This window comes from Podarcis vaucheri, assembly GCF_965113315.1.
Source record: "Podarcis vaucheri genome assembly, chromosome: 12".
In the NCBI taxonomy this organism is placed as follows: Eukaryota; Metazoa; Chordata; class Lepidosauria; order Squamata; family Lacertidae; genus Podarcis; species Podarcis vaucheri.
The window spans coordinates 18,237,468-18,260,837 of record NC_138750.1 but is presented as its reverse complement, the minus strand read 5'-3'; the positions used below and the strand labels follow the sequence as shown (position 1 = coordinate 18,260,837).

Here is a 23,370-nt window from a genome sequence, read left to right as displayed (position 1 = left end):
CGGAGCTGCAGAGGCTCAGGGCAGAGAGGCGGAGGGAACTAAGTTCCCGCAGGAGGAGTGCTTGCCTCCAGGCCAGGAGAGGCGAGTCACCTGTGGACCGGGGCCGCCCTATGCCTCGGGGCAGATAAAAGCCAGTCAGTCCCAGTCCCAGGTTGTGGGAGCAACGTTGTTGCTAGCCTGTTCCTGCCTGCATCCTGTCCTGCTCTTCTGCCAGAGTTCCTGACTCCTCCCGCCTCCCCGCCTTGGACCCAGCTACAGCTTTAACAGCCAGCCTCCACACCGCACCATCGACCTCAGACTGGACTCGGACCTCGCCTCTCAGTTAGCCCCCGGGATCAGCACACCCTACGTACATTTGATCAGGGTGGTTGGGGAGCCACCAGTTTCACTTAGGAAGGTATACCAACCAGGCCTGTATCGTGAGCCAAATGCGTAGGCAAAGATGTTCAGCCCATGCACAGTCAGCAGCACAATGCTGAAACCAACAGGACGGGCCAGTTCCAGGTTTGAGGGGGCATTGGGCAAAGTGTTCCCCACAGTCTGTGGGCCCTGGCAGGCTTACCTGGCCATAAAACAATGAACGGGGTGGTGGTACAATGACTACTGCAATCAACAGGAGATAATATCACCAAGGAAACTGGTGATGAACGCAAACAATAAACGTCCATAGAAATGGCAAAAGCAGTTTCTTTCCCAAATAGGTTTTATCTTAAACAATTGCAAACGCAGTAAATGATGAGTTCACTTATGATATATCAGTGGCTCAGTGCTCATTTCTTCTCTTTCCAAAATAGGTTTTATCTTGAGCAATTGGAAACACAGTAAATAAAGAGTCCACTTGTGATATACCAGTGGTTCAGTGCTTGGATGTCGTTCCAGTAATCAGAAGTTTCATCGCTAAAGAATCCTCTGACATTGGGACGTGAGTGACACTGTGACTAAACCACCGAGTCTCTTGGACTTGCCGATCAGAAGGTCAGCGGTTTGAATCCATGCAACAGGGTGAGCTCCCGTTGCCAGGGGCGTAGGAAGGGGACCGGCGGGGGTGGTGTGCCCCGGTGTCATCCCGGGGGTGTGTGTGACAAAATCCTCCCAGGGCGGATCACCGCCACACCGATAGAACCCCCTGGTGGATTGCCGCAGCAACAATCAGCCCCCTCTGGGGGGACCACCCCCACATCGATCATCACCCTGGCAGACCGTTGCTGCGCCGATGGGACAAACGCCAGCTTCCTCGGCCTGAAAGTGAGATTAGTGCTGCAACCCCATAGTCACCTTTGACTGGACTTAACCGTCCAGGGGTCCTTTACCTTTTCCTTTTTACCTCTGACATCGTCCTCTTTCTCGGCTCCTCCTGATGGAAACATGCAGATGGAGCCAAATACAGTGGTACCTCGGGTTACATACACTTCAGGTTACAGACTCCGCTAACCCAGAAATAATACCTTGGGTTAAGAACTTTGCTTCAGGATGAGAACAGAAATCGTGCTCCAGCGGCAGGAGTCCCCATTAGCTAAAGTGGTGCTTCAGGTTAAGAACAGCTTCAGATTAAGAACGGACCTTGGAATTAATTAAGTTCTTAACCCGAGGTACCACTGTACACTGTATATGGAGCGTCTCCACCCCCATCGTTCTGCCCGGACACTGAGGTCCAGCGCCAAGGGCCTTCTGGCGGTTCCCTCATTGCGAGAAGCAAAGCTACAGGGAACCAGGCAGAGGGCCTTTTCGGTGGTGGCGCCCGCCCTGTGGAATGCCCTCCCATCGGATGTCAAGGTGATGGACAACTACCTGACATTCAGAAGACATCTTAAGGCGGCCCTATTCAGGGAAGCTTTTAATGTATGATATTTTAGTGTTTTTTGGTTTCTGTGGAAGCCGCCCAGAGTGGCTGGGGAAACCCAGCCAGATGGGCGGGGTACAAATAATAAATTATTATTATTATTATTATTATTATTATTATTATTATTATTATTATTATTATACCCCTGCTTTAAGTCGTGGGCATACTGTCTCCTCTTGTGTATTATTTACTACAAAGCTCGATGACTAAGCTCTTTATCGACAAAACGTTGGATTATGAGCACTGAACCATTACTATATCACAAGTGGACTCTTCATTAACTGTGTTTGCAATTGTTCAAGATAAAATAGTTGCCCAGGCTTCCATGGCATCAGTGGCACCGCTCTGAGCAGCCCCGGGTGGCTAGGTCTAGCTGTCCCTTTGATTTCTCACAATGCCCAGAGCAACCCTACATCAGATGCATTGCAGGAAAGTTGGCTAGATATGGCTGTCTGGCACTGCTCAGTGCCAGGCCAGAAAAATAATGCCACCCCTCAAATCAGCGGACATCATCAGTAGCCTCTGTCAGGGCACTAGGACCGTGGCAACTTGGCCAGCTGCTATCACCACTCCTGTCAACAGAGCTCCTTATTCTGTGCACAGGGAAAGAGTTCCCCGTGGCATTTTGTCAAACAGCTGTGAAAGCAAAGGGCCTGCCGTACATAGGGACAGGGCTACTGTGCCATCGTTTCCTCTGTTCCCGGTTTGGTGTTTTAGCACCAAAGGATAAAAGGAAGATTGTTCCACTGGAAGTACTGGGGGACCCTGGGAAGGGCATGGCTTAGGAGGACATCGAGTATGGAATGTAAACCACAAAGTTGCATCTGCAAGTGTGATCAGGGTGTCTTAGAGTGGTGACGACTGTTGTAATGTGCTTGGCTTATTCTGGAGTGAGGATTGCCTACAATTTAAAACTTCTGTGAAATTTAGAGGGGTTTCCTTTGCCCTGGGCAAGCTACCTTTGAAGGTGACTCAGAAACTGCAACTAATCCAGAATGCGGCAGCTAGAGACTGGTGACTGGGAGCGGCCACAGAGGCCGTATAACACTGGTCCTGAAAGACATACACTGGCCCCCAGTTTGTTTCCGAGCACAATTCAAGGTGTTGGCGCTGACCTTTAAAGCCCTAAACCAGGGGTCAGCAACCTGCAGCCCATTTACCACAAGTGGCCTGCTGGGGTCATTTAAACGGCCCCCGAGCAGCCCCCGAACCGAGCCACCCACTCGGCGAGTCATAATAATAAATTTAATAAATTTTATTGCATTAGCCGTGTGGCCATAGCATGATATACATTAAAATAACAACATAAAATGGGGGTGGGGAGTTAAAGGTAGATATCGTCCTGGGCAAATACTTAAAGAGAAGAAAAACACACACACACAAAAGAAACTGCTGAGGCTGGTCCCCGCACACTGTACTGGCACAGCGCAGAGCGGGGACTCGCTTCCGCAGCACGAGAAATCATGTCTGAGCAGACACAGATGCCGAAATTCGCACCTGCGCAGACACAATCCAGCCCACGGAGCGATTTCCATGGGAGTGAACCAGCCCAGGTGAGGTAAACCTTGCTGACCTCTGCCCTAAACGGTCTCGGCCCTGTATACCTGAAAGAACGTCTCCACCCCCACTGAGGTCCAGCTCTGAGGGCCTTCTGGTGGTTCCCTTACTGCGATAAACGAAGTTACAGGAAACCAGGTAGAGGGCCTTCTCGGCGGTGGCACCCTCTGTGTGGAACATCCTCCCATCAGACGCCAAACAGATAAACAACTTTACAACTTTCTGAAGACATCTGAAGGCAGCTCTGTATAGGGAAGTTTTTAGTGTTTTATGTTTTCTTATGTTGTTATTGTTGTTGTTGTTGTTGTTGTTGTTGTTGTTGTTGTTGTTATTTATACCCCACTCATCTGGCTGGGTTTCCCCAGTTACGCTGGGCGGCTTCCAGCAAAATAGAAAAAATAATAAAATGTCAAATGTTTAAAACTTCCTGACAGTCTGCGGGCAGGTAGGGTCTCAGCCGGCGTGCCAGATGGAATTTATAGACAGCTGCCCTGGACACAGAATTGACCTGTGCCTCCATGGACAGCTGTAAGTCCAAAATGACTCCCAGGCTGTGCACCTGGTCCTTCAGTGGCACAGTTACCCCGTTCAGGACCAGGGAGTCCCTAGACCTGCCCATCCCCTGTTTCCCCAAAACAGTATTTCTGTCTATATTTGTTGGAAGCTGCCCAGAGTGGCTGGGGCAACCGAGTCAGGTGGGCAAGGTACAAATAATAAAATTATTATTATTATTATTATTATTATTATTATTATTATTATTATTAAACTTTAAATGGGTGTTGTTGTTTTAAGAACACGACTCAATGTCATCCCCTTATATGAGGTTTTAGGCGTTTAACAGGAGAGACCAGTTTGCTAGGTAAAACAGAAGACTAATTCAAGGCAGGAACCTTTGCTATAAAGATAATCTTAGTACTACAACCACAGTTTTAGGTGGTTGTATATTTATTTATATATGCATACATCGTACCACAATCTTCCCTTGCCTGGGGGTTATGCTAATCTCAGCGTACATCCATTTAAACACTAGCAATTCATCAAAGAATAGTATGCAATAAAACATGCAGATTTTTCCACGCACCTCCAAGAAATTGCCCATTAAATAGTTGGCTGTTATCCATCCATACACCCCTTCCTCTTGCCCGGTTATGATTTGAGTGCCCCTAAATTCAAAGGGCAGGGTTGCGAAGTACTTTTGAATGCTCCGAAGGACTTCGTGGGCCGCTGATTCATTTTGCAACCTAAGCAAGTCACAAGAATACAAAACGCTGAGTGGCCGAAAGGAGATGTTTGCCCTTCGTTGTCTGCCAAAACTAGTGACTAGACTTGGCAAGTCAAGGATTGATTCATACATGCATGCACATCACTTAATTATTCAACACTGGATGGTCCAGGGAAATGTGTGGGCTGCTTTCATGGGAAAATGCCAGGTCCAAAATGATAGCAGGGGATATGAATGTTCTACTTGTAGTGATCACTTTGTGCTGGCTGATCCACACATCAATAGTCAATGCTCTGGTTTGCACATTACAGTAAAGGTAAAGGGACCCCTGACTGTTAGGTCCAGTTGTGACCGACTCTGGGGTTGTGGCGCTCATCTCGCTCTGTAGGCCAAGGGAGCCAGCGTACAGCGTACAGGGTCATGTGGCCAGCAGGACTAAGCCGCTTCTGGTGAACCAGAGCAGTGCACAGAAACGCCGTTTACCTTCCTGACGAAGCAGTATGTATTTATCTACTTGCACTTTGAAGTGCTTTCCAACTGCTAGGTGGGCAGGAGCAGGGACCAAGCAACGGGAGCTCACCCCGTCACGGGGATTCGAAGCGCCAACCTTCTGATCGGCAAGTCCTAGGCTCTGTGGTTTAACCCACAGCGGTAGTTAATGACTTTCCATGAATGTGCATATCTGGGCTGTGAGTCCCCTTGCCACTCACGCAGAGAGAAAGCAAACCATGAATTCTGGTTTAGCTGAACAACACATCATCAGTTGTTTTGACCCCCCCAAAAAGAAGTCCCACAATCAGTATGCCGAAAAACTAACCATGGCTATAGATTGGGGTTTGTTGGGAGCATCTAAGTTCTGGTTTATGAATCCTGGTTTATATGTGATGCTAACCAAAGATCACGGTTTGTTTTCTTTTCTTTTCTATTATGATTATGATTATGATTATGATTAACCCCACCACCGAGACCACAGAGAGGACTGTGTGTCATGAGGGGCAGAGCTTCCATCTCTGAGGTTACCCCCCCCCCCTCAATCTCCAGGTTGCAGATTCTACCATTCTGCTTGTCTCAGTCATGGTCTCCTGAACTCGGGCCCCCAGCTGTTTTGGGACTACAGTTCCCATTATCTCTTGCTAGCTAGGGATGATGGGAGTTGTAGTCCGAAAACAGCTTTTGGAAACCCTGGTCTAAGTAACGAACATCAGCATAGCCTGAATTGTGCCAAAATGCTTCAGGGAATGGGTGCCAAGCAAAACCACACCAGGGAAAAAAATATGCTGTGCATCTTATTTATACGGATTAATCACTGGTGTGTTTTTAGTATAATCTATGTGCCCTTGCACATTCATCCAGTGCTTTATCAACTGCACTGGCTCCCGGTGGAGTACAGGGTCAGGTTTAAGGTGCTGGTTTTAACCTTTAAAGCCCTATACAGCCTAGGACCCTCGTACTTATGGGACCACCTCTCCTGGTATGCCCCGCGAAGGACCTTACGGTCCACAAATAATAATATCTTGGAGGTCCCGGGCCTCAAGGAAGTTAAACTGGCCTGAATCAGGGCCAAGGACTTTTCGGCTTTGGCCCCAGCTTGGTGGAAAACTCTACCGCAGGAGACCAGGGCCCTGGGGGACTTGACATCTTTCTGCAGGGCCTGCAAGACGGAGTTGTTCCGCCTGGGCTTTGGTCCGGGCTCAGTTTGACCCCTTTCTATGGGACCCTGTAAGTTACCTCTTTGGCCCTTTAATCGGCTCATGTGGGACCAACATGGATAGGTGGTCCTGATGAATACTTGAGGTTCCTCACCCCTATGTTGTAATTTGTGGGCAATCATTTAATTTTATCCTGATTCTAATTTTTAAGCTGTATTTTAATCAATTGTTTGATGGTGTTTTAATGTATTTGATGTTAGCCACCCTGAGCCCAGTCTTGGCCAGGGAGGGCAGGTTATAAATAAAAATTTACTTACTTACTTACTTACATTGGCCCTTATCTCTACTATTTGTCAATACTTAAAAGAAAAATCTGTGCACCCACAAAGGATTTTATACAACCACTGGCACATGCACAACAACAAGTGCAGGCTGTTGTCAGGTATGCAACATGGGCCAAGCCACCACTCTCTCCCTCCTCCTTGGTTGTGGCACAAAGTCCCCAAGATTACACATTTATTACAAAATATTCAGGAACACTCCGATCTGGGATCGACCGTCTTCTACAAGGCAGTCAATAGTCACAACAAGTTGAATCTGAGGGAAGATTGTACTCACCAGCAATACCCCCTGGGAAAATCCAAATCCCTCTTTGGTTTATGGGCATTGTCTTAACATGCTCATATCTATTAATCCCCATAGACTGATAGGTTTTAAGGCGAGGAGGAGAAGACTTTGGCATGAATAATTTCCCCCGGCTTTATCCACTTAACAATGGACAAAACGATACACAAAACACATCAGCGTCTGCTGTGGTTTCCAACCATACCTCAAAAGTCTCATGCCAGCTGTGGCTCCCAGGTAGACAGGTGTGGTCGTATGTAAGTGCAATGGAATTTTCTCCTTTACTTTATTCATGCAATCATTAATGGGCTTAGCAATTTCTTGAGGGTTGCTCGCATAGCTGGATATCCCAGGACCTAGGAGAAGGGGGTTAATGGATTCAGTTTTGTTACTCACCAAGACTTTTACTATTCCGCTCTATCTTTAAGCTAGTGTCATTCTGAGCACTTTTGCTTCTTTATTTGAAAAGCAAATAAATAAAGTTAGTAAGTAAATAATGTGTAGGGAAACTTGAACATTACAGTAACCATAGAATTCTAGATGCAGAGAAGGCCTTTGACAACGTTTAATGGACTTTCATGAAAAAAACTATTGAGATTATGAACTTCGGAGAGTCATTTCTTAGAGAAATTGATGCAATTTATTCTGACCAACAGGCAATGCTGATAGTAAATAATGTAATAACAGGAAAATGTAAAATAATGAAAGGAACGAGACAGGGATGTCCCCTGTCACCATTATTTATTAGTTTTAGAGACCCTGTCTAGAAGCATAAAATCAGATGAAGAAATAAAAGGGATAGCAGTAAGTTATAAAGCATATAAACTAAAGGCATTTGCAGATGACCTTGTGTAGAAGACCCTTTGACTAGTATACCAAGGGTCTTGGAACAGATTCTTAAGTTTGGAAAAGCAGTAGCTTTTAAATTAAACAAAAGTAAAACGAAAGTATTGGTGAAAAATGTGACGGAGCAATATAAAGAAGACCTACAACAAGTAACAGAACTGACAATTGAAAGCAAGTTAAGTATTTAGGAGTATGGATAACAGCTAAGAATATAAATATTTTAAAGGATGGAACCATAGAATTGTTGAGTTGGAAGGGGCCCATAGGGTCACCTCAAGTCATTTTATTACTGTCGATGACCAATATCAAGCCAAGGGTCATCTAGTCCAAAATAATGCACGATCAAATATATAAGATGATGGAAGTATGCAAGAAGTGTCATGTTTCATGTTTCAGTCAGGCTTCATTCCTCCATGCTGTGTCCCAGTCCACGGGATTTCAACTGGTGGATTGTAAAGCTTATCCCTGTTCCTCCCAGTGGCATAGAATGGGTTGCCAGTGGCCCGGGCCACACAGAGGCAGGAGGGAGGGGAATGGAGGGAGTACGCATGCGCATTTAGCTGCCTAATGGCACCCACGTCACCCAGGAGATCACAGCCTGAGAGATAAGAAAAGGCGACCTGTTCCGTTGTCTGGAGAGTTCACTTCCTGGTTTGAATGGAGAAGCCGTTTTCAATGGATTCCAGCATCTAATCATTTCTGTTTCAAATTTAAATTGCTTTAATTCATTCCTATATAAACCACTTAGTGAGGTGTATTATTATTATTATTATTATTATTATTATTATTATTATTACCCTACAAGTGGCACATTACATTCCTAAAATAAAAACCTAAAATAAAAGCTACTTTCCCTCCACCCGCATGTGTGGTTTACAGCAGTATTACAGCTCTGGCTGGTGAAACTGAAACCTAGTAGAGTGGTACCTCGGGTTAAGTACTTAATTCGTTCCGGAGGTCCGATCTTAGCCTGAAACTGTTCTTAACCTAAAGCACCACTTTAGCTAACGGGGCCTCCTGCTGCTGCCGCGCTGCCGGAGCACAATTTCTGTTCTCATCCTGAAGCAAAGTTCTTAACCTGAAGCACTATTTCTGGGTTAGCAGAGTCTGTAACCTGAAGTGTATGTAACCTGAAGCGTATGTAATCGGAGGTATTACTGTATCCATTTTGGCCTGGGATAAATCCAGATAGGTGGTCCTTAAAAGTTAAAAACACATAAGCACATAAGCAACCAGGGTGAGAATTTTGCTTCAGATTTAAATTGATGAATTATGCCGAAATGGCAAAAATGACCAGAAGAATCAGAATTCCGGAAGACCAAAATTTTAATAAAGAATGGGGAAAATATATAATTTATCTTAAAAACCACTGTAAACAGTTAAAATTGTTAGTAGGATTGGAATAGCACTTGTAGTTTAATGGTGAATATGGAGCTGTAAAATATTTGGATTATTATAAAAGATGCAGGAAGAAATAATAATAATAATAATAATAATAAATTTTATTTATATCCCGCCCTCCCCAGCCGAAGCCGGGCTCAGGGCGGCTAACAACAATAAAAATAGTTCAACATTCTAAAACATTCATGACTAACAATAGGACCCACAAAGGGGAGGAGGGAAGTCCAGGAGATTCTGTGGGATCTATGTTGTATGTTGGATATGTAATTGTAAAACTGTAATTTGAAAAACTAAATAAATACATTTTAAAAAGAAGAATTTTGCTTCAGATTACAGCAGAGCCGAAATGATCCTGCCTTTAATTAGTTTTTTTTAAAAAACCAAACCAATCCCACAAAGCCCATAATTTGCAGACGGGATTCTATTTGCAGGTTTTGGTTCCTATATATATTTCTATTCCTGTAGTACAAGAAGCTTGGAAAGAACTTCAAATGCTGTTTCTGAAATGACACGACCTAATTGTATGCATGAAAGGATTTGCTCAGGAGTTTGTACCCATCAATTGGAAATCTCACTTTGCTGAACAGCAACGTTTAAGGGACGTGGGTGGTGCTGTGGGTTAAACCACAGAGCCTAGGGCTTGCCAATCAGAAGGTCGGTGGTTCGAATCCCCACGACGGGGTGAGCTCCCGTCGCTCGGTCCCTGATCCTGCCAACCTAGCAGTTCAAAAGCACATCAGAGTGCAAGTAGATAAATAGGTACCACTCCAGCGGGAAGGTAAACGGCGTTTCCATGTGCTGCTCTGGTTCGCCAGAAGCGGCTTAGTCATGCTGGCCACATGACCCGGAAGCTGTACGCCGGCTCCCTTGGCCAATAAAATTAGATGAGCGCTGCAACCCCAGAGTCGGACACGACTGGACCTAACGGTCAGGGGTCCTTTTACCTTTATCTTTTAACCTTTGATTAAAAGAGTCTGTGCCTCGCAAGAGAAGAAGGAGAGGGAAACCGTGATCCATGCAGAGAAAATCCCACGGTTTAAGCAAAATTTAAAGCCTAGGTAAGCACTATCTTGTAGGAAATCACAATGGAAGGGTTAGTCATGAGATACAGCGAGTTAGTGGTTCATGTTGAACAAGGCGAACTTGAGAGTCAACCTTCCTCTGGTTAACTGACCTCACAGGAGCATTGTGAGAATTAGGGAACAAAGAAAGGGAACAAAGAACCTTGGCACTCCTTGGAGTTATAGTGGATTAAAAAATGAACGTAAGGAGAAGCTGCTGTATCAAGCCAATAGCCCATCTAGACCAGGATTCTGTTTGCAGAAGCCAAACAGATACCCGGGGAAAACCTGGAAAAAGGGATTCAAGCACGAGAGAACTGTCCCCTCCTGCGGTTTCCAGCCACATGCCTTTATATGCAATGACCATCATCGTTGTTCTAACATCGTTGTTCTAATCCAGAATGTGGCAGCTAGACTGGTGACTGGGGGCGGCCTCTGGGACCACAAAACACCGGTCCTGAGAGATCTGCATTGGCTCCCGGTACGTTTCCGAGCACAATTCAAAGTGTTGTTGCTGACCTTTAAAGCCCTAAACAGCCTCAGTCCTGTATACCTGAAGGAGCGTCTCCACCCCCTGAGGTCCAGCGCCGAGGGCCTTCTGGCGCTTCCCTCATTGCGAGAAGTGAGGTTACAGGGAACCAGGCAGAGGGCCTTCTCGGTAGTGGCGGCCACCCGGTGGAACACCCTCCCTTCAGATGTGAAGGAAATAAGTAGCTATCTTCTCTTTAAAAGACATCTGAAGGCAGCCCTGTTTAGGGAAGTTTTTAATATTTAATGCTGTATTGTTTTTAACACTTGATTGGAAGCCGCCCAGAGTGGCTGGGGAAACTATTATTATTATTATTATTATTATTATTATTATTATTATTATTAGGAGCCTAATTTTATTAGGTGTGCATATACACAAGCATTCGCACCCACAGGAACAAGCTGCCACTGCAGTTTCCATTAGACCGGGGCAGCAGAGAATGCAGATGATTTCGATCTGCCGCTGCCACTGCCACTGCCATCCCCGCTTGCTAATCTGTCACATTTTGAAATGCCACAGGCACGCAAATGGCAAGTCGTGCACGATTTCCACCCTGCTGCATGACGCACTAGCTTCCCACGCCAATTTGGAACAGCAAAACCTGTCCCTGAGTCATTCGCCCAGCCAATACCTCCCCACCGAGTGGCCCGCCCCAATACAAGAAGGCTGCTTCAATTGCTTTGCCTGCCATTGTACCTCGGGTTACATACGCTTCAGGTTACAGACTCCCGCTAACCCAGAAATACTACCTTGGCTTAAGAACTTTGCTTCAGGATGAGAACAGAAATCGTGCGGTGGCAGCGGGAGACCCCATTAGCTAAAGTGGTACCTCAGGTTAAGAACAGTTTCAGGTTAAGAACGGACCTCCGGAACGAAATAAGTACTTAACCCGAGTTACCACTGTATTTTGATTTATAGTCGTGGCAGGCGAATTCAGCCACTAGTTGCTTAATTTTGGGGTTTGTTGTTGCATTTCATTCACTTATTGAGTAAAGTGCTGTGATTAATAATGAAAAATAAAATAAAAATAACACTTTGAAAGCACTATCATACCCCTTTAAACAGTCATGGCTTCACCCAAAGAATCCTGGGAACTGTTGTGTGTTGTTGCTGTTAATTGAGTTTATATACCGCCCTATACCCGGAGGTCTCAGGGCGGTTCACAGACAAAATCACAACATATATAATCAGAATAAAAACAACAACCCAATAACATCCCCCCAGAAAAGGGGGTATAGGATTTTAAAAGGGTATAGGTTGTCAAACAGATCAACCAAAGGCCTAGTTAGAAAGGAACGTTTTTGCCTGGTGTATAACGAAGGCACCAGGCAAACCTCCCTGGGGAGAGCATTCCACAGACACGGGGCCACTGCAGAGAAGGCCCCGTTCTCGTGTTGCCACCCTCCGCACCTCTCGAGGAGGAGGCACACGAAGGAGGGCCTCAGAAGATGATCTCAGGGTCTGGGTAGGTTCCTATGGAAAGAGGCGGTCCTTGAGGTATTGCGGTCCTGAGCTGTTTCAGGCTTTATACAGTGGTACCTTGGGTTAAGTACTTAATTCGTTCCGGAGGTCCATTCTTAACCTGAAACTGTTCTTAACCTGAAGCACCACTTTAGCTAATGGGGCCTCCCGCTGCCGCGGCATCTCAGGAGCACGATTTCTGTTCTTATCCTGAAGCAAAGTTCTTAACCCAAGGTAATATTTCTGGGTTAGCGGAGTCTGTAACCTGAAGCGTATGTAACCTGAAGTGTCTGTAACCCGAGGTACCACTGTAGGTCAAAACCAGCACTTTGAATTGGGCCTGGAAATTCACTGGTAGCCAGTGGAGTCAGACCAGGATCGGTGTAACATGCTCAATCCGTATTGCTCCACTGAGTAACCTGGCTGCTGAATTCTGCACTAGCTGACGTTTCCGAACCGTCTTCAGAGGCAGCCTTCCATATAACGCATTGCAGTAATCTAACCTTGAAGTTACCAGAGCATAGACAACAGCAGTTAGGCTATCCCTGCTAAGGGTGCTATGAGTACTTAAAGGTAAAGGTAAAGGTAAAGGGACCCCTGACCATTAGGTCCAGTCGTGACCAACTCTAGGGTTGCGGTGCTCATCTCGCTTTACTGGCCGAGGGAGCTGGCGTACAGCTTCCGGGTCATGTGGCCAGCAGGACTAAGCCGCTTCTGGTGAATCAGAGCAGTGCACGGAAACACCGTTTACCTTCCCGCCGGAGCGGTACCTATTTGTCTACTTGCACTTTGACGTGCTTTCGAACTGCTAGGTTGGCAGGAGCAGGGACTGAGCAATGGGAGCTCACCCCGCCGTGGGGATTCAAACCGCTCATCTTCTGATAGGCGAGTTCTAGGCTCTGTGGTTTAACCCACAGCGCCACCCGCGTCCCAGTACTTAGGGGGCTACTATTCCCCTCACCGAGCTACAAATCTCTCTTCCCAGGGGGCTCTGGGAATTGTAGCTCTGTGAGGGGAACAGGAGTCTCCAAGCATCAGTCGGCAACCTTAACCAACTACAGTTTCCAGGATTCTTTGGGGAAAGCCATGGTTGTTTAAAGTGGAATGATGATGCTCTTAATGGACAGTGTATTAGGGGTTTCAAACACAGAAGCTGCCGTTTCTCTTCCTGCCGCCCTCCTTCACCCAACTCATACATTCCGTGCTTGGTATTTGTTTCAGGGCCACCCCAAAATCCACATTCCCTCCTCACCTTTCACATTGCACTTGAAGGTCTGGCTCACAACTCCCGTGTTGTTTTCTTTCTCTGCCGGCCATTCATATACATAGACAGTCGTCCGAGATGATCCTGCATCAAGCACTATTCCATACTTGGCGGTGGAAGGGGGGGGGAGAGAAAGTTATAGATTAGAAGACGAGCATGGTTTCTTGTTGGAAACAATCAAAGAAAATACAAGCATTAGAAAAGTAGCCCAAGTCCCTAAGAGACACTTTTTGTATTAAGCTAGAGTGATTCCTTCCTTCCTTCCTTCCTTCCTTCCTTCCTTCCTTCCTTCCTTCCTTCCTTTTTCTTCCTTTTTCTCTTTCTTTCTTTCTTCTTCTTTTCTTTGAACAGCTGTTTCCCCATGGGCCGGCTCTACCATTGGACAGAGTGATGAAGCCACCTCAGGCGGCAGATGCCGTGGGGCGGCAACAGTCTCTCCTGTCTCCAACCCCTCTCGCTGGCCATTCCCATTCTCCTGAGCTTGCTTCTTGTTATGTACTGAGTTGAATAGGATCTAAACTGCAGCAGTCTGATTGGTCCTAGAACAATAGGATTCAGAATGCAGCAGTCTGATTGGTCCTAGAACAATGCAGCAGTATGATTGGTTGGCAGGAACCACCCAATCCTGCTCCAGATAGAAGTGAATCCACAACCTGATTGGCTTACAGTAGAATTCCGGAATTAGCCAATCATGTGCAGCCCATTGTGTAAATAATGTATATAAAGCAGATACTGTGAGGGGACTTCCATTCATTCCTCCTCAACACTATGAGCTAAATAAAGAGCATGAAATCACTTTGCGACTCTGAGTATATTTCACTTCTCCTACCTGTTTCTTCCCACTCGCAGTTGAGAGATGGAAGGATAATATTGTGGGCATGTCCTAACTGGTAGGGCAAGCAGGCAGCTACACCCATCGGGTCCCTATCCTGCCTCGAGGAAAAGAGACGCAGCCAAGATATGTTTCTTCAAGAGGAGCTTTCAAGTGAGAAGCCTTCAGCCTTTGGGCATGTAACTGTCCAGAGATCTTCTTAATAAGGATCTCACCCTCTTATGTAATTACTGCCCTATAATCCCGCTGTGCTGGCGAAGGGAGCTCTTGTTGTTTGGCATGTTATGCTCAGGGTTTTAATACAGGGAATTGCAAGCTTTTTGTTGAGCAGTACTATCCTTTAATTGGGGCAGCTCCCGGCTGGTTGCCCAGGGAAGCATAAAGCAGGCATAGGCAAACTCAGTCCTCCAGATGTTTTGGGACTACAACTCCCATCATCCCTAGCTAACAGGACCAGTGGTCAGGGATGATGGGAACTGTAGTTCCAAAACATCTGGAGGGCCAATTTTGCCTATGCCTGGTATAAAGACTTGGAAAAGTTTCTTACAGTCCTTTTTTGTTTCAGTCTTTACAGAAAAAGAACCCAGCCTCTTTCCCAACCCGTCCTGAGTGACTCTCCACCCCACCCTCATCCCGTCCCTCCCACTTCCTCATTCAAAGCCATGATTGACTGGCTCTTGGGTCCATTCTGAAGCCACATCCGACTCCCATTTAGATAGCCCACTGAAGCAAGGGGGCGGCAAGGAGACAACACCAGGTCTGGGGGCTGAGTATGTCACTTTTGTGGAACAAAATTTGGGTGAGGGAAAGCAGAGGAGCCCTTATTTGAATATACATGTCCAAAGGAACTTGAGGTTTGATGTTCCAAGATGTCTTTGTCCTGGATCTTAGTTCATTTCACTTATTATCATACAGATTCTACCTGAAGAGGTTTTTCTATGTTAACAGTGATTAGCTTCTAGAAAGAGAAGAAGGAAGACCTGCAAGGAACCCTTTTTCTAATTGCAGGCGCTTGCAATCGAGCTGTGCTTACTTGCTGGTGCTGGAAAACTCTTTCCACATGCTCAGAAGCCCTCTTGAATATCATTACATCACCGGTTCAGCAGCCGAGCCCCAGCACCCAAACTAAGCAATGGATACTGCAGCATATTCATTCAACGTACCTTCAGCCCTGGCAAAAGGACCTCTTTCCGATTCACTTGGATCAGAGTAATAGTAACAATAATTGCTATGCTTAAAAGCAGAAAGACAAAAGTGACTATGGTTGACATTTTGTACAGTACTCGGGAACCTAAAAAATAAGAAGGGGGGGGACTGACATCATGAATTTGTCAGGGTTAACGTTATTATTTTTCACTGCACTGTAACCTAAGAATTCCAGGTTCTACATTTGCTCGGAATGAGGAACTCTGTTCATCTGAGTGAACCCAGAATATATATATAGGATAAACGTATGAAAACCCATTAGAAGCCTTTGATGTTTGGAACGAGCTAGAAAAGTACAGTGGTACCTTGATTCTCAAACTTAAGTCCATTCCAAAACCAAAGTGTTCCCAAAACCAAGGCACATTTTCCCATAGAAAGTAATGCAAAACAGATTAATCCGTTCCAGACTTTTAAAAACAACCCCTAAAACATCAATTTAACATGAATTTTACTCTCTAACCAGACCATTGATTCATAAAATGAAAGCAATAATCAATGTACTCTACTATAAAATAAATAAGACAGTATTGTAGATGATAAAAATTATCACCCACACAGTCACAAAAACAAATTGACCGAAAAAGCCTCAAAAACAAAAACGCAAAATAAATAGCAAAAAAAAAAGTTCCAAACTTAAACCATTCTGGAAGTCCGTTTGACTTCCGAAATGTTCGAAAACCAAGGCGCAGCTTCTGATTGGTGCAGGCACTCCGGAAACAATAGCTGACAACTGCACTGGACGTTCAGCTTCCGAAAAACTTTCAAAAACCGGAACACTTACTTCCGTTTTTTGGGCGTTTGGGAACCGAGGTGTTTGAGAACCAAGATACCACTGTAGATGTATTTTCATTGAATGACCCTCCTACCCCCCACCTCCAAACAGAGCTCTTGTGCTTTTCACAACTGCATAACAGACAGAAATTCGACAGGTACAGTAGAAGCCGATTCATAGGCATTATGGAACATACAAAGAGCCTTGTTTCCAGCCTCTGGTATTCAGAGGCATACTAGAAATAATTCTTAGCCTATTCTTAACTACTCTCTATTGTGAAAACCAGAAATATTGCGCAGGCGTAGCCAAGACCGGCTTGCCTAACTCCTACACTTATTCAGGACTTACACTTATTAGGAAACCCAACAGGATTTTGTGCTTAAAGACCAGGGAGGAGGAACGGGGAGGATACTGATAACCGAGATGTAGGACGTTACCATTTCCAATTCCCTTCTTTGCTTAGGGATGATTCATCATCTCATCACAACCCAGTGGAAACAGAATTAGCAGCACTTCCTTACCTTAAAGGCTTGTTGCATAAATTGATCTCTTAAAGCATGGGAGGTGCACGGCTAGCAGTGTTCCTTTAGCTAGCAAAGGAAGGATTAATCATGCCTTTTTTTCGGTTGCCTAGTTATCTTCAAAAGGTGTACATTTTAAAGGGTGTTTTTTCTTAAAACTATTGCACGTAAACAGGCAAATGTGCACTTCTTAAGCATCTTCTTCCCTAGAACTGACAATTATTGTTTAAGCTGGTTTTGGATCTCCCTGCTTTGGTTAGTCTAGGTGAAGTTAAAGGGACCCCTGACCATTAGGTCCAGTCGTGACCGACTCTGGGGTTGCGGCGCTCATCTCGCTTTATTGGCCGAGGGAGCCGGCGTACAGCTTCCGGGTCATGTGGCCAGCATGACTAAGCTGCTTCTGGCGAACCAGAGCAGCACACAGAAACACAGTTTACCTTACTGCCGGAGCGGTACCTATTTATCTACTTGCACTTTGACGTGCTTTCGAACTGCTAGGTTGGCAGGAGCAGGGACCGAGCAATGGGAGCTCACCCCATCGTGGGATTCGAACCACCGACCTTCTCATTGGCAAGTCCTAGGCTCTGTGATTTAACCCACAGCGCCACCCACGTCCCTACTAGTTGGTTACTCTAGGAAATGCTAAATATAGCAACAAGAAAAGTAGGAATGGACTCTCAATGTCAAAATGTTCTCAGCGCTACCAGAGAAGAAGAGAGGGCAAGCATCCAGGAATCTAAGGCAGCCTTGGGAGAGTTTGTCATGCAAATGAACTGTCCTTGAAACATTTGTCATTGAATTCAGCATCTGCCGGTAGTTGCATACCAGTATTTTACAGAAAACCAGACCCAGCCAGCAAATCTTCTGGCAGATACACACCTCATGACCTTGTGTCAGCTGAATGTTTTATTGCATAGTAATTGGCTGTCAGGAGGTTCCTAACGCAGGAGTGAAACACAGGGCAGTGTTGAAGTCTCAGTTTAAACCAAACAAGGCCATTGTCTGCCAATGCCTAAAGGGAAAGACAGCAACCTTTAACCCCAGGGGTGGCTAAACTGTGGTTTTGGTTGTCCTCTAGACGTTTTGGATTCCCATTAGCCCCAGGCAAGATGGCCGCTGCTGAGGAATGATGGGTATTGGGGTCCAAAACATCTGAAAAGGCTACCGGTTCCCCATCACCGCTTTACCCAGTTGTGTACACATGTGCTCACAAGTAAGCCCCATTGAATTCATTGGGGCTTTCTCTCAGGCAGATGGCAAAGGCTTGACATCTTCAAGAAGTCGTTGACGTTACGCCTGGAGTGAATGCAGTCCAATATTTAGGCATGGTTGTAGGGATGTGAGCAGAATTCGGCTCGATTTAGATGAATAACTTCATCTAGGTAAAAGGTAAAGGACCCCTGGACGGTTAAGTCCAGTCAAAGGCAACTGTGGCGTTGCTCACCTCGCTTTCAGGCCAAGGGAGCCAGTGCTTGTCCACAGACAGCTTTCTGGGTCACGTGGCCAGCATGACTAAACCGCTACTGGCGCAACAGATGGAAACCAGAGTGCACGGAAACACCGTTTACTGTCCTGCCGCAGCGGTACCTATTTATCTACTTGCACAGGCGTGCTTTCGAACTGCTAGGTTGGCAGGAGCTGGGACCGAGCAACGGGAGCTCACCCCGTCGTGGGGATTCGAACCGCCAGCCTTCTGATTGTCAAGCCCAAGAGGCGCAGTGGTTTAGACCACAGCACCACCCACAAATAACTCCATCTATCCTGAGAGTGCAGCGTGGAAGATAATATTTTGGAAGAAACATCAACAGGACCCTTAGATGTAAAACAATAAAAAAGAAGGAGCTGTCTTAAACTGAGATGGCCTTACGTTAACACACCACCACAGTCCTAGTCACCAAACGTGAGCCCAGAGAAGGACGTCTTGCAAACAAGAAAGTCTTCCCCAGTACATGTAGACATGCACATACCCCTTGCCATGCCACCTAGGGGACCAGGAAGGACACATTTGTAAACTGGAAGAGAGTTGGTTCTTTTTGGCTGTCGGTTGTCTCAAATAACTAAACAACAAGTAAAAAGAAAAAAATGTGGGCTGGTAACTTTTTGGGTGCAGGTGGTGCTGTGGGTTAAACCACAGAGCCTAGGACTTGCCGATCAGACGGTTGGCGGTTCAAATCCCCGCAACGGGGTGAGCTCCCATTGTTCGGTCCCTGCTCCTGCCAACCTAGCAGTTCGAAAGCATGTCAAAGTGCAAGTAGATAAATAGGTACCATTCCGGCGGGAAGGTAAACGGCGTTTCCGTGCGCTGCTCTGGTTCGCCACAAGCAGCTTAGTTATGCTGGCCACATGACCCGGAAGTTGTCTGCGGACAAACGCCGGCTCCCTCGGCCTATAGAGCGAGATGAGCTCACAACCCGAGAGTCGGTCATGACTGGACCTAATGGTCAGGGGTCCCTTTACCTTTACCTTAACTTTTTGGAATTAATTTCAAGGCGGCTCTAGCACAAACTAAAGCGAGTCCCTAGGGGATGAAACCTGCAAACAGGAGGACATTTCTGTCATTGTCCTCACACAGGTGGAAGAATTAAGAGGGTATCCCTAGCAGATTGGAGGGATGTAGGGGAGGCGACAGAATCCAGCTCGCTAATGTTTTCAGCCATCAGTCTTATTTCACAGAAGCTAGAGGAAAAGCCAACAGCTACATTTAAAAAAAACCCAGAAAGAAATCCCAAACAGCTTTTGTGTTTCGCTTTTAGAACAGTATCGTTCTGGAGCAAGGGATAAAATAAATACATTCAATTCCCATGCCCTAATTCAAGTTAACAGACCACACAGGACTATTTGTTTCCAATAACTTACTGAAGATGAAAACATGAAGTCTGCTCAGCAGCTAACTCTCTACATCACACCAGAATGTGTGTGCAGCCGGCCAGGAGAGGACTTTGGAACAGCAGTCGAGGGCTCCACGCAGATAGATGGGCTCCCAATGCGGCAGGAGCTGGTTTTCATGACATTTTGCAAAAATCGAAGTCATAACGCTGTGCTGTCTAAAGCCCACCTCAACCCACATGACCATTAATTAAGTCCAAAGTCTAAAATCACCTTAACTGCAGCACTGCCCTGAACATACATGATAGCTATAGGTACATTAGGAAATGAACGTACATTTCCTAACATACCTATGGCTATAAAGTATTATATACATGGCAACCAACCCATCTTGGCATGTTGCCACGGCAACAGGCCACAAGTACTGACCTGTATGTTCACAGGATTGTCGGGACAGTGCAGTAAACATCTCTTTTTGTTCAAGCTACACAGCAAGAGAAACAGAATATTCAGCGTGAGGTTGGGTTTATGAAAAACAAGTAAGGAGCTGGGGGGGGGGAATTATTGCAGGCCCATGACTGCAAAAGGAGTTATTTCTTCCCAGAGACTGAGAAGGTGAGAAAGTGCTTTGCAGGCACAGAGGAGAAGGGGGACAGCTATTGATCTGAGGGGTTGGCGAAATCACAGCATGGCAACATCAAAATAGGTGGGATTCTCTGCCAGAAAATGACAGGGGCCTGGTCTGCGCATGCCCTACAGTGTATGGATTTCAGGTACACAAAAAAAGCAGTAGCTCCCTCACACAGAAAAGGACTTCTTAATTTCTCAAACAGAGGCAGGGAAGCAGGTAGGAAAACAGTACCCCTACGGGAATGGGCTTAGGAAAGGGATAGCTAAGGTGAAGTATTTTGAACTACAGTTCTCCATCGTCCCCGACCGCTGGCCTGGGTCTGCGGCTGATGGGATTTAGAGTCCAAACTTCTGGAGGGCACGGAATTGGCTGTGTGAAAGAGAGAGAGAGAAGGAAGGAAGGAAGGAAGGAAGGAAATACCACCAAGCAGAAGCTGCACACCTGTATGAGGCAGAATAATATTATAATAACAATTTATTATTTATACCCCGCCCATCTGGCTGGGCTTCCCCAGCCACTCTGGGCAGCTTCCAAAAAAATACGGAGATACATTGTATGTGTGTCCCTGCATGTGTAAGTTGGTGTGTGTTTATTATAGAGAAGGACTAAGCTTTCTAACTGCACATATTACGGGAATCTTTTCAGATGAGAGGACGTGAGCCTGAAAGAGCACGGGACAGGCAGCGTGCCTGCCGGAAATATCTCTGTGGATGTGAAAGAGAGAAAGTGCATGATGTGTGGACTGCCTCTGTGTGTGTGTGTGAGAGAGAGAGAGAGAGAGAAAACATAGGAGGTGTGTTTGCATGAGCGAGGGAGGGAAGAAGCAGCGGCGTAGCGTGGGGGGTGCAGGGGGGGCCGGCCGCACCGGGCGCAACATCTGGGGGTTAGGCTTAGGGGGCGCAAATCCACGGGTTAGGGGGCGCAAATTACTTGCCTTGCCCCGGGTGCTGACAACCCACGCTACGCCACTGGGAAGAAGAGAAAGTGCACACTCTCAAAAGCCAAAGCCATAGACATGAAATTGCTTAAATGTAGCCTCGGGCAGCAGCCACAGTGCATAGGCATCTTCCGTGAGGCATTAGACCAGGCATAGGCAAACTCAACCCTCCAGATGTTTTGGGACTACAACTCCCATCATCCCTAGCTAACAGGACCAGTGGTTTGCCTATGCCAGAGTTTGCCTATGCCTGCATTAGACTTTTTGGGAAGCAAGGCCTGCATGATCCCATATACTGTGGTACCTCAGGTTACATACGCTTCAGGTTACATACACTTCAGGTTACAGACTCTGCTAACCCAGAAATAGTGGTTCAGGTTAAGAACTTTGCTTCAGGATGAGAACAGAAATCGTGCTCCGGCGGTGCAGCGGCAGAGGGAGGCCCCATTAGCTAAAGTGGTGCTTCAGGTTAAGAACAGTTTCAGGTTAAGAACGGACCTCCGGAATGAATTAAGTACTTAACCCGAGGTACATGGCTCAGTACCCCCCACACACACACACACACACAAAGGAAAGGAAATCTCTATTTTAAAAAAACATATCTAGTTGTTGCTCATTGCCATCTCTAAGCACCGTGCTTTCTAAAACGCAGTGACGTTGCTAAAGAATTCAAAGAAAGATGCAGCCTCTGTCCAAGCGGAAAAAAACCAAGGACAGAAACCACAGCAACTTTGCATTCAGGGAAAAGCACCAAGCCAATCTCAGTTCCGAACACATGTTTAAAATATTGCCAACGCTCCACCTTACAAAGGAGCATTCGCTGCGTGCTCCGGTCGATCGCTAGCCTCTGTCTCCATGTCCTTGGGCAAGCGGCACTCAACCATCCATACACGAAGGCTTTCCCTAGGTCAAGCCTCGGCCAGCCTGGTGCCCCCACCCCGGAAGCTTTGAACCCCCAACATCCACCATCGGCCCCATTGGTTCCAAACATCTGGGGGGGCACCGAGTTGGGGCAGCCCGCTGTGGAGCTCCAAACTCCACGACCCTCTGTGTTCACACAGCCAGGAACACAAGCGTCCCCTTCTGACACACCAACCCATCCCATCCAGCGGAATCTCCCCAGCCAGATCTTCTCTCCACAGGTCAAAAAGTAACACCCCCCCCCCCGCGATCCTCAGGGTGCAGCTCCTTGCAAATCGCCTGCAAGCCATCGGAAGGGAGATGCAACCTTGCAGGCAGCCGGGTTGCTGCGCTCTCCTCTCTCCAGCTGCGTAACGATTACGCGCGGAGAAGAACCCTTGCCATTCTAACCCGAAGGGAAACCCAAACGCGCGAGCGCACGATCCCTTGCGCCCCGATGCCTTTTACCTTCCACTGCGGCAGCAGCCGAGATGGGGAAAAGCAGAGTGGATCCTTCTCCTTATATCCCGCGCGGGGGGTAGGACAGCAGCCGCCTGGGTGGGGGACCGGGACGCCTCATCGCCCTGTCAGCCGGGCAGCGATGCCCCACGGCGGCGGCGTGGATGGGGCCAGAATGGATGGAGATGGAGGAGGAGACAGAGGAGGGTGACGCCGCTGCAGCCCGGCAGGTTCTTCCTCCCTCCCGCGGCGTCCGAGGAGGAAAGCTCCGGGAAGCTCCCGCGGGCTCCGCCTCTCCGCCGGGAATGGCAAGAGGGCAGGCAGAGCTGGGAGGAAGGGTACCAGCCGGCCACCAGGCCACCCGCTCGCTGCCAGGCGACCGCTTCTTTGCAACCCCCTTCCGCAGGCTTCCAAATAGTGGTTTGTTTGTTTTTTGGAGATATATATATATATTAAAGATTTCTTCCTTTACAAAAATACATGCATGGTCTCTTTTTTCAAGCTACGTTTTCTACAGATCAGTTTCATGTGTTGTGAGGCATTAGTGTTACATACAGTGTTAGGTTAGGAAGAAAAGAGGGGGAGGGGGAATGGCGAGTGGGGTGGCAATTCTTCAGTCCTTCTACTGAGTGTATGTGTGGGGTTTTGTGTCAGTGTCACTTGTGCAGGTTCTCTTAGGTAAAGGTAAAGGGACCCCTGACCATTAGGTCCAGTCGTGGCTGACTCTGGGGTTGCGGCGCTCATCTCGCTTTATTGGCCGAGGGAGCCGGCGTACAGCTTCCGGGTCATGTGGCCAGCATGACTAAGCTGCTTCTGGCGAACCAGAGCAGCG

General features: G+C 46.9%; 1 protein-coding gene across 1 annotated transcript in view; it reads right to left on the bottom strand.

Moving 5' to 3' along the window:
- The window catches only part of LOC309515320 (ectonucleoside triphosphate diphosphohydrolase 3-like), a 29,819-nt gene extending 7,539 nt beyond the window's left edge, over nt 1–22,280 (bottom strand). Inside the window, 7 exon segments of the mRNA XM_082193046.1 lie at nt 4,479–4,638; nt 7,098–7,248; nt 13,443–13,560; nt 15,450–15,577; nt 20,041–20,088; nt 20,091–20,095; nt 21,987–22,280. Coding sequence (XP_082049172.1) covers nt 4,479–4,638; nt 7,098–7,248; nt 13,443–13,560; nt 15,450–15,577; nt 20,041–20,088; nt 20,091–20,095; nt 21,987–22,063 — 687 coding nt within the window. The 5' untranslated portion in view covers nt 22,064–22,280.
- Nucleotides 22,281–23,370: the final 1,090 nt, after the last annotated feature.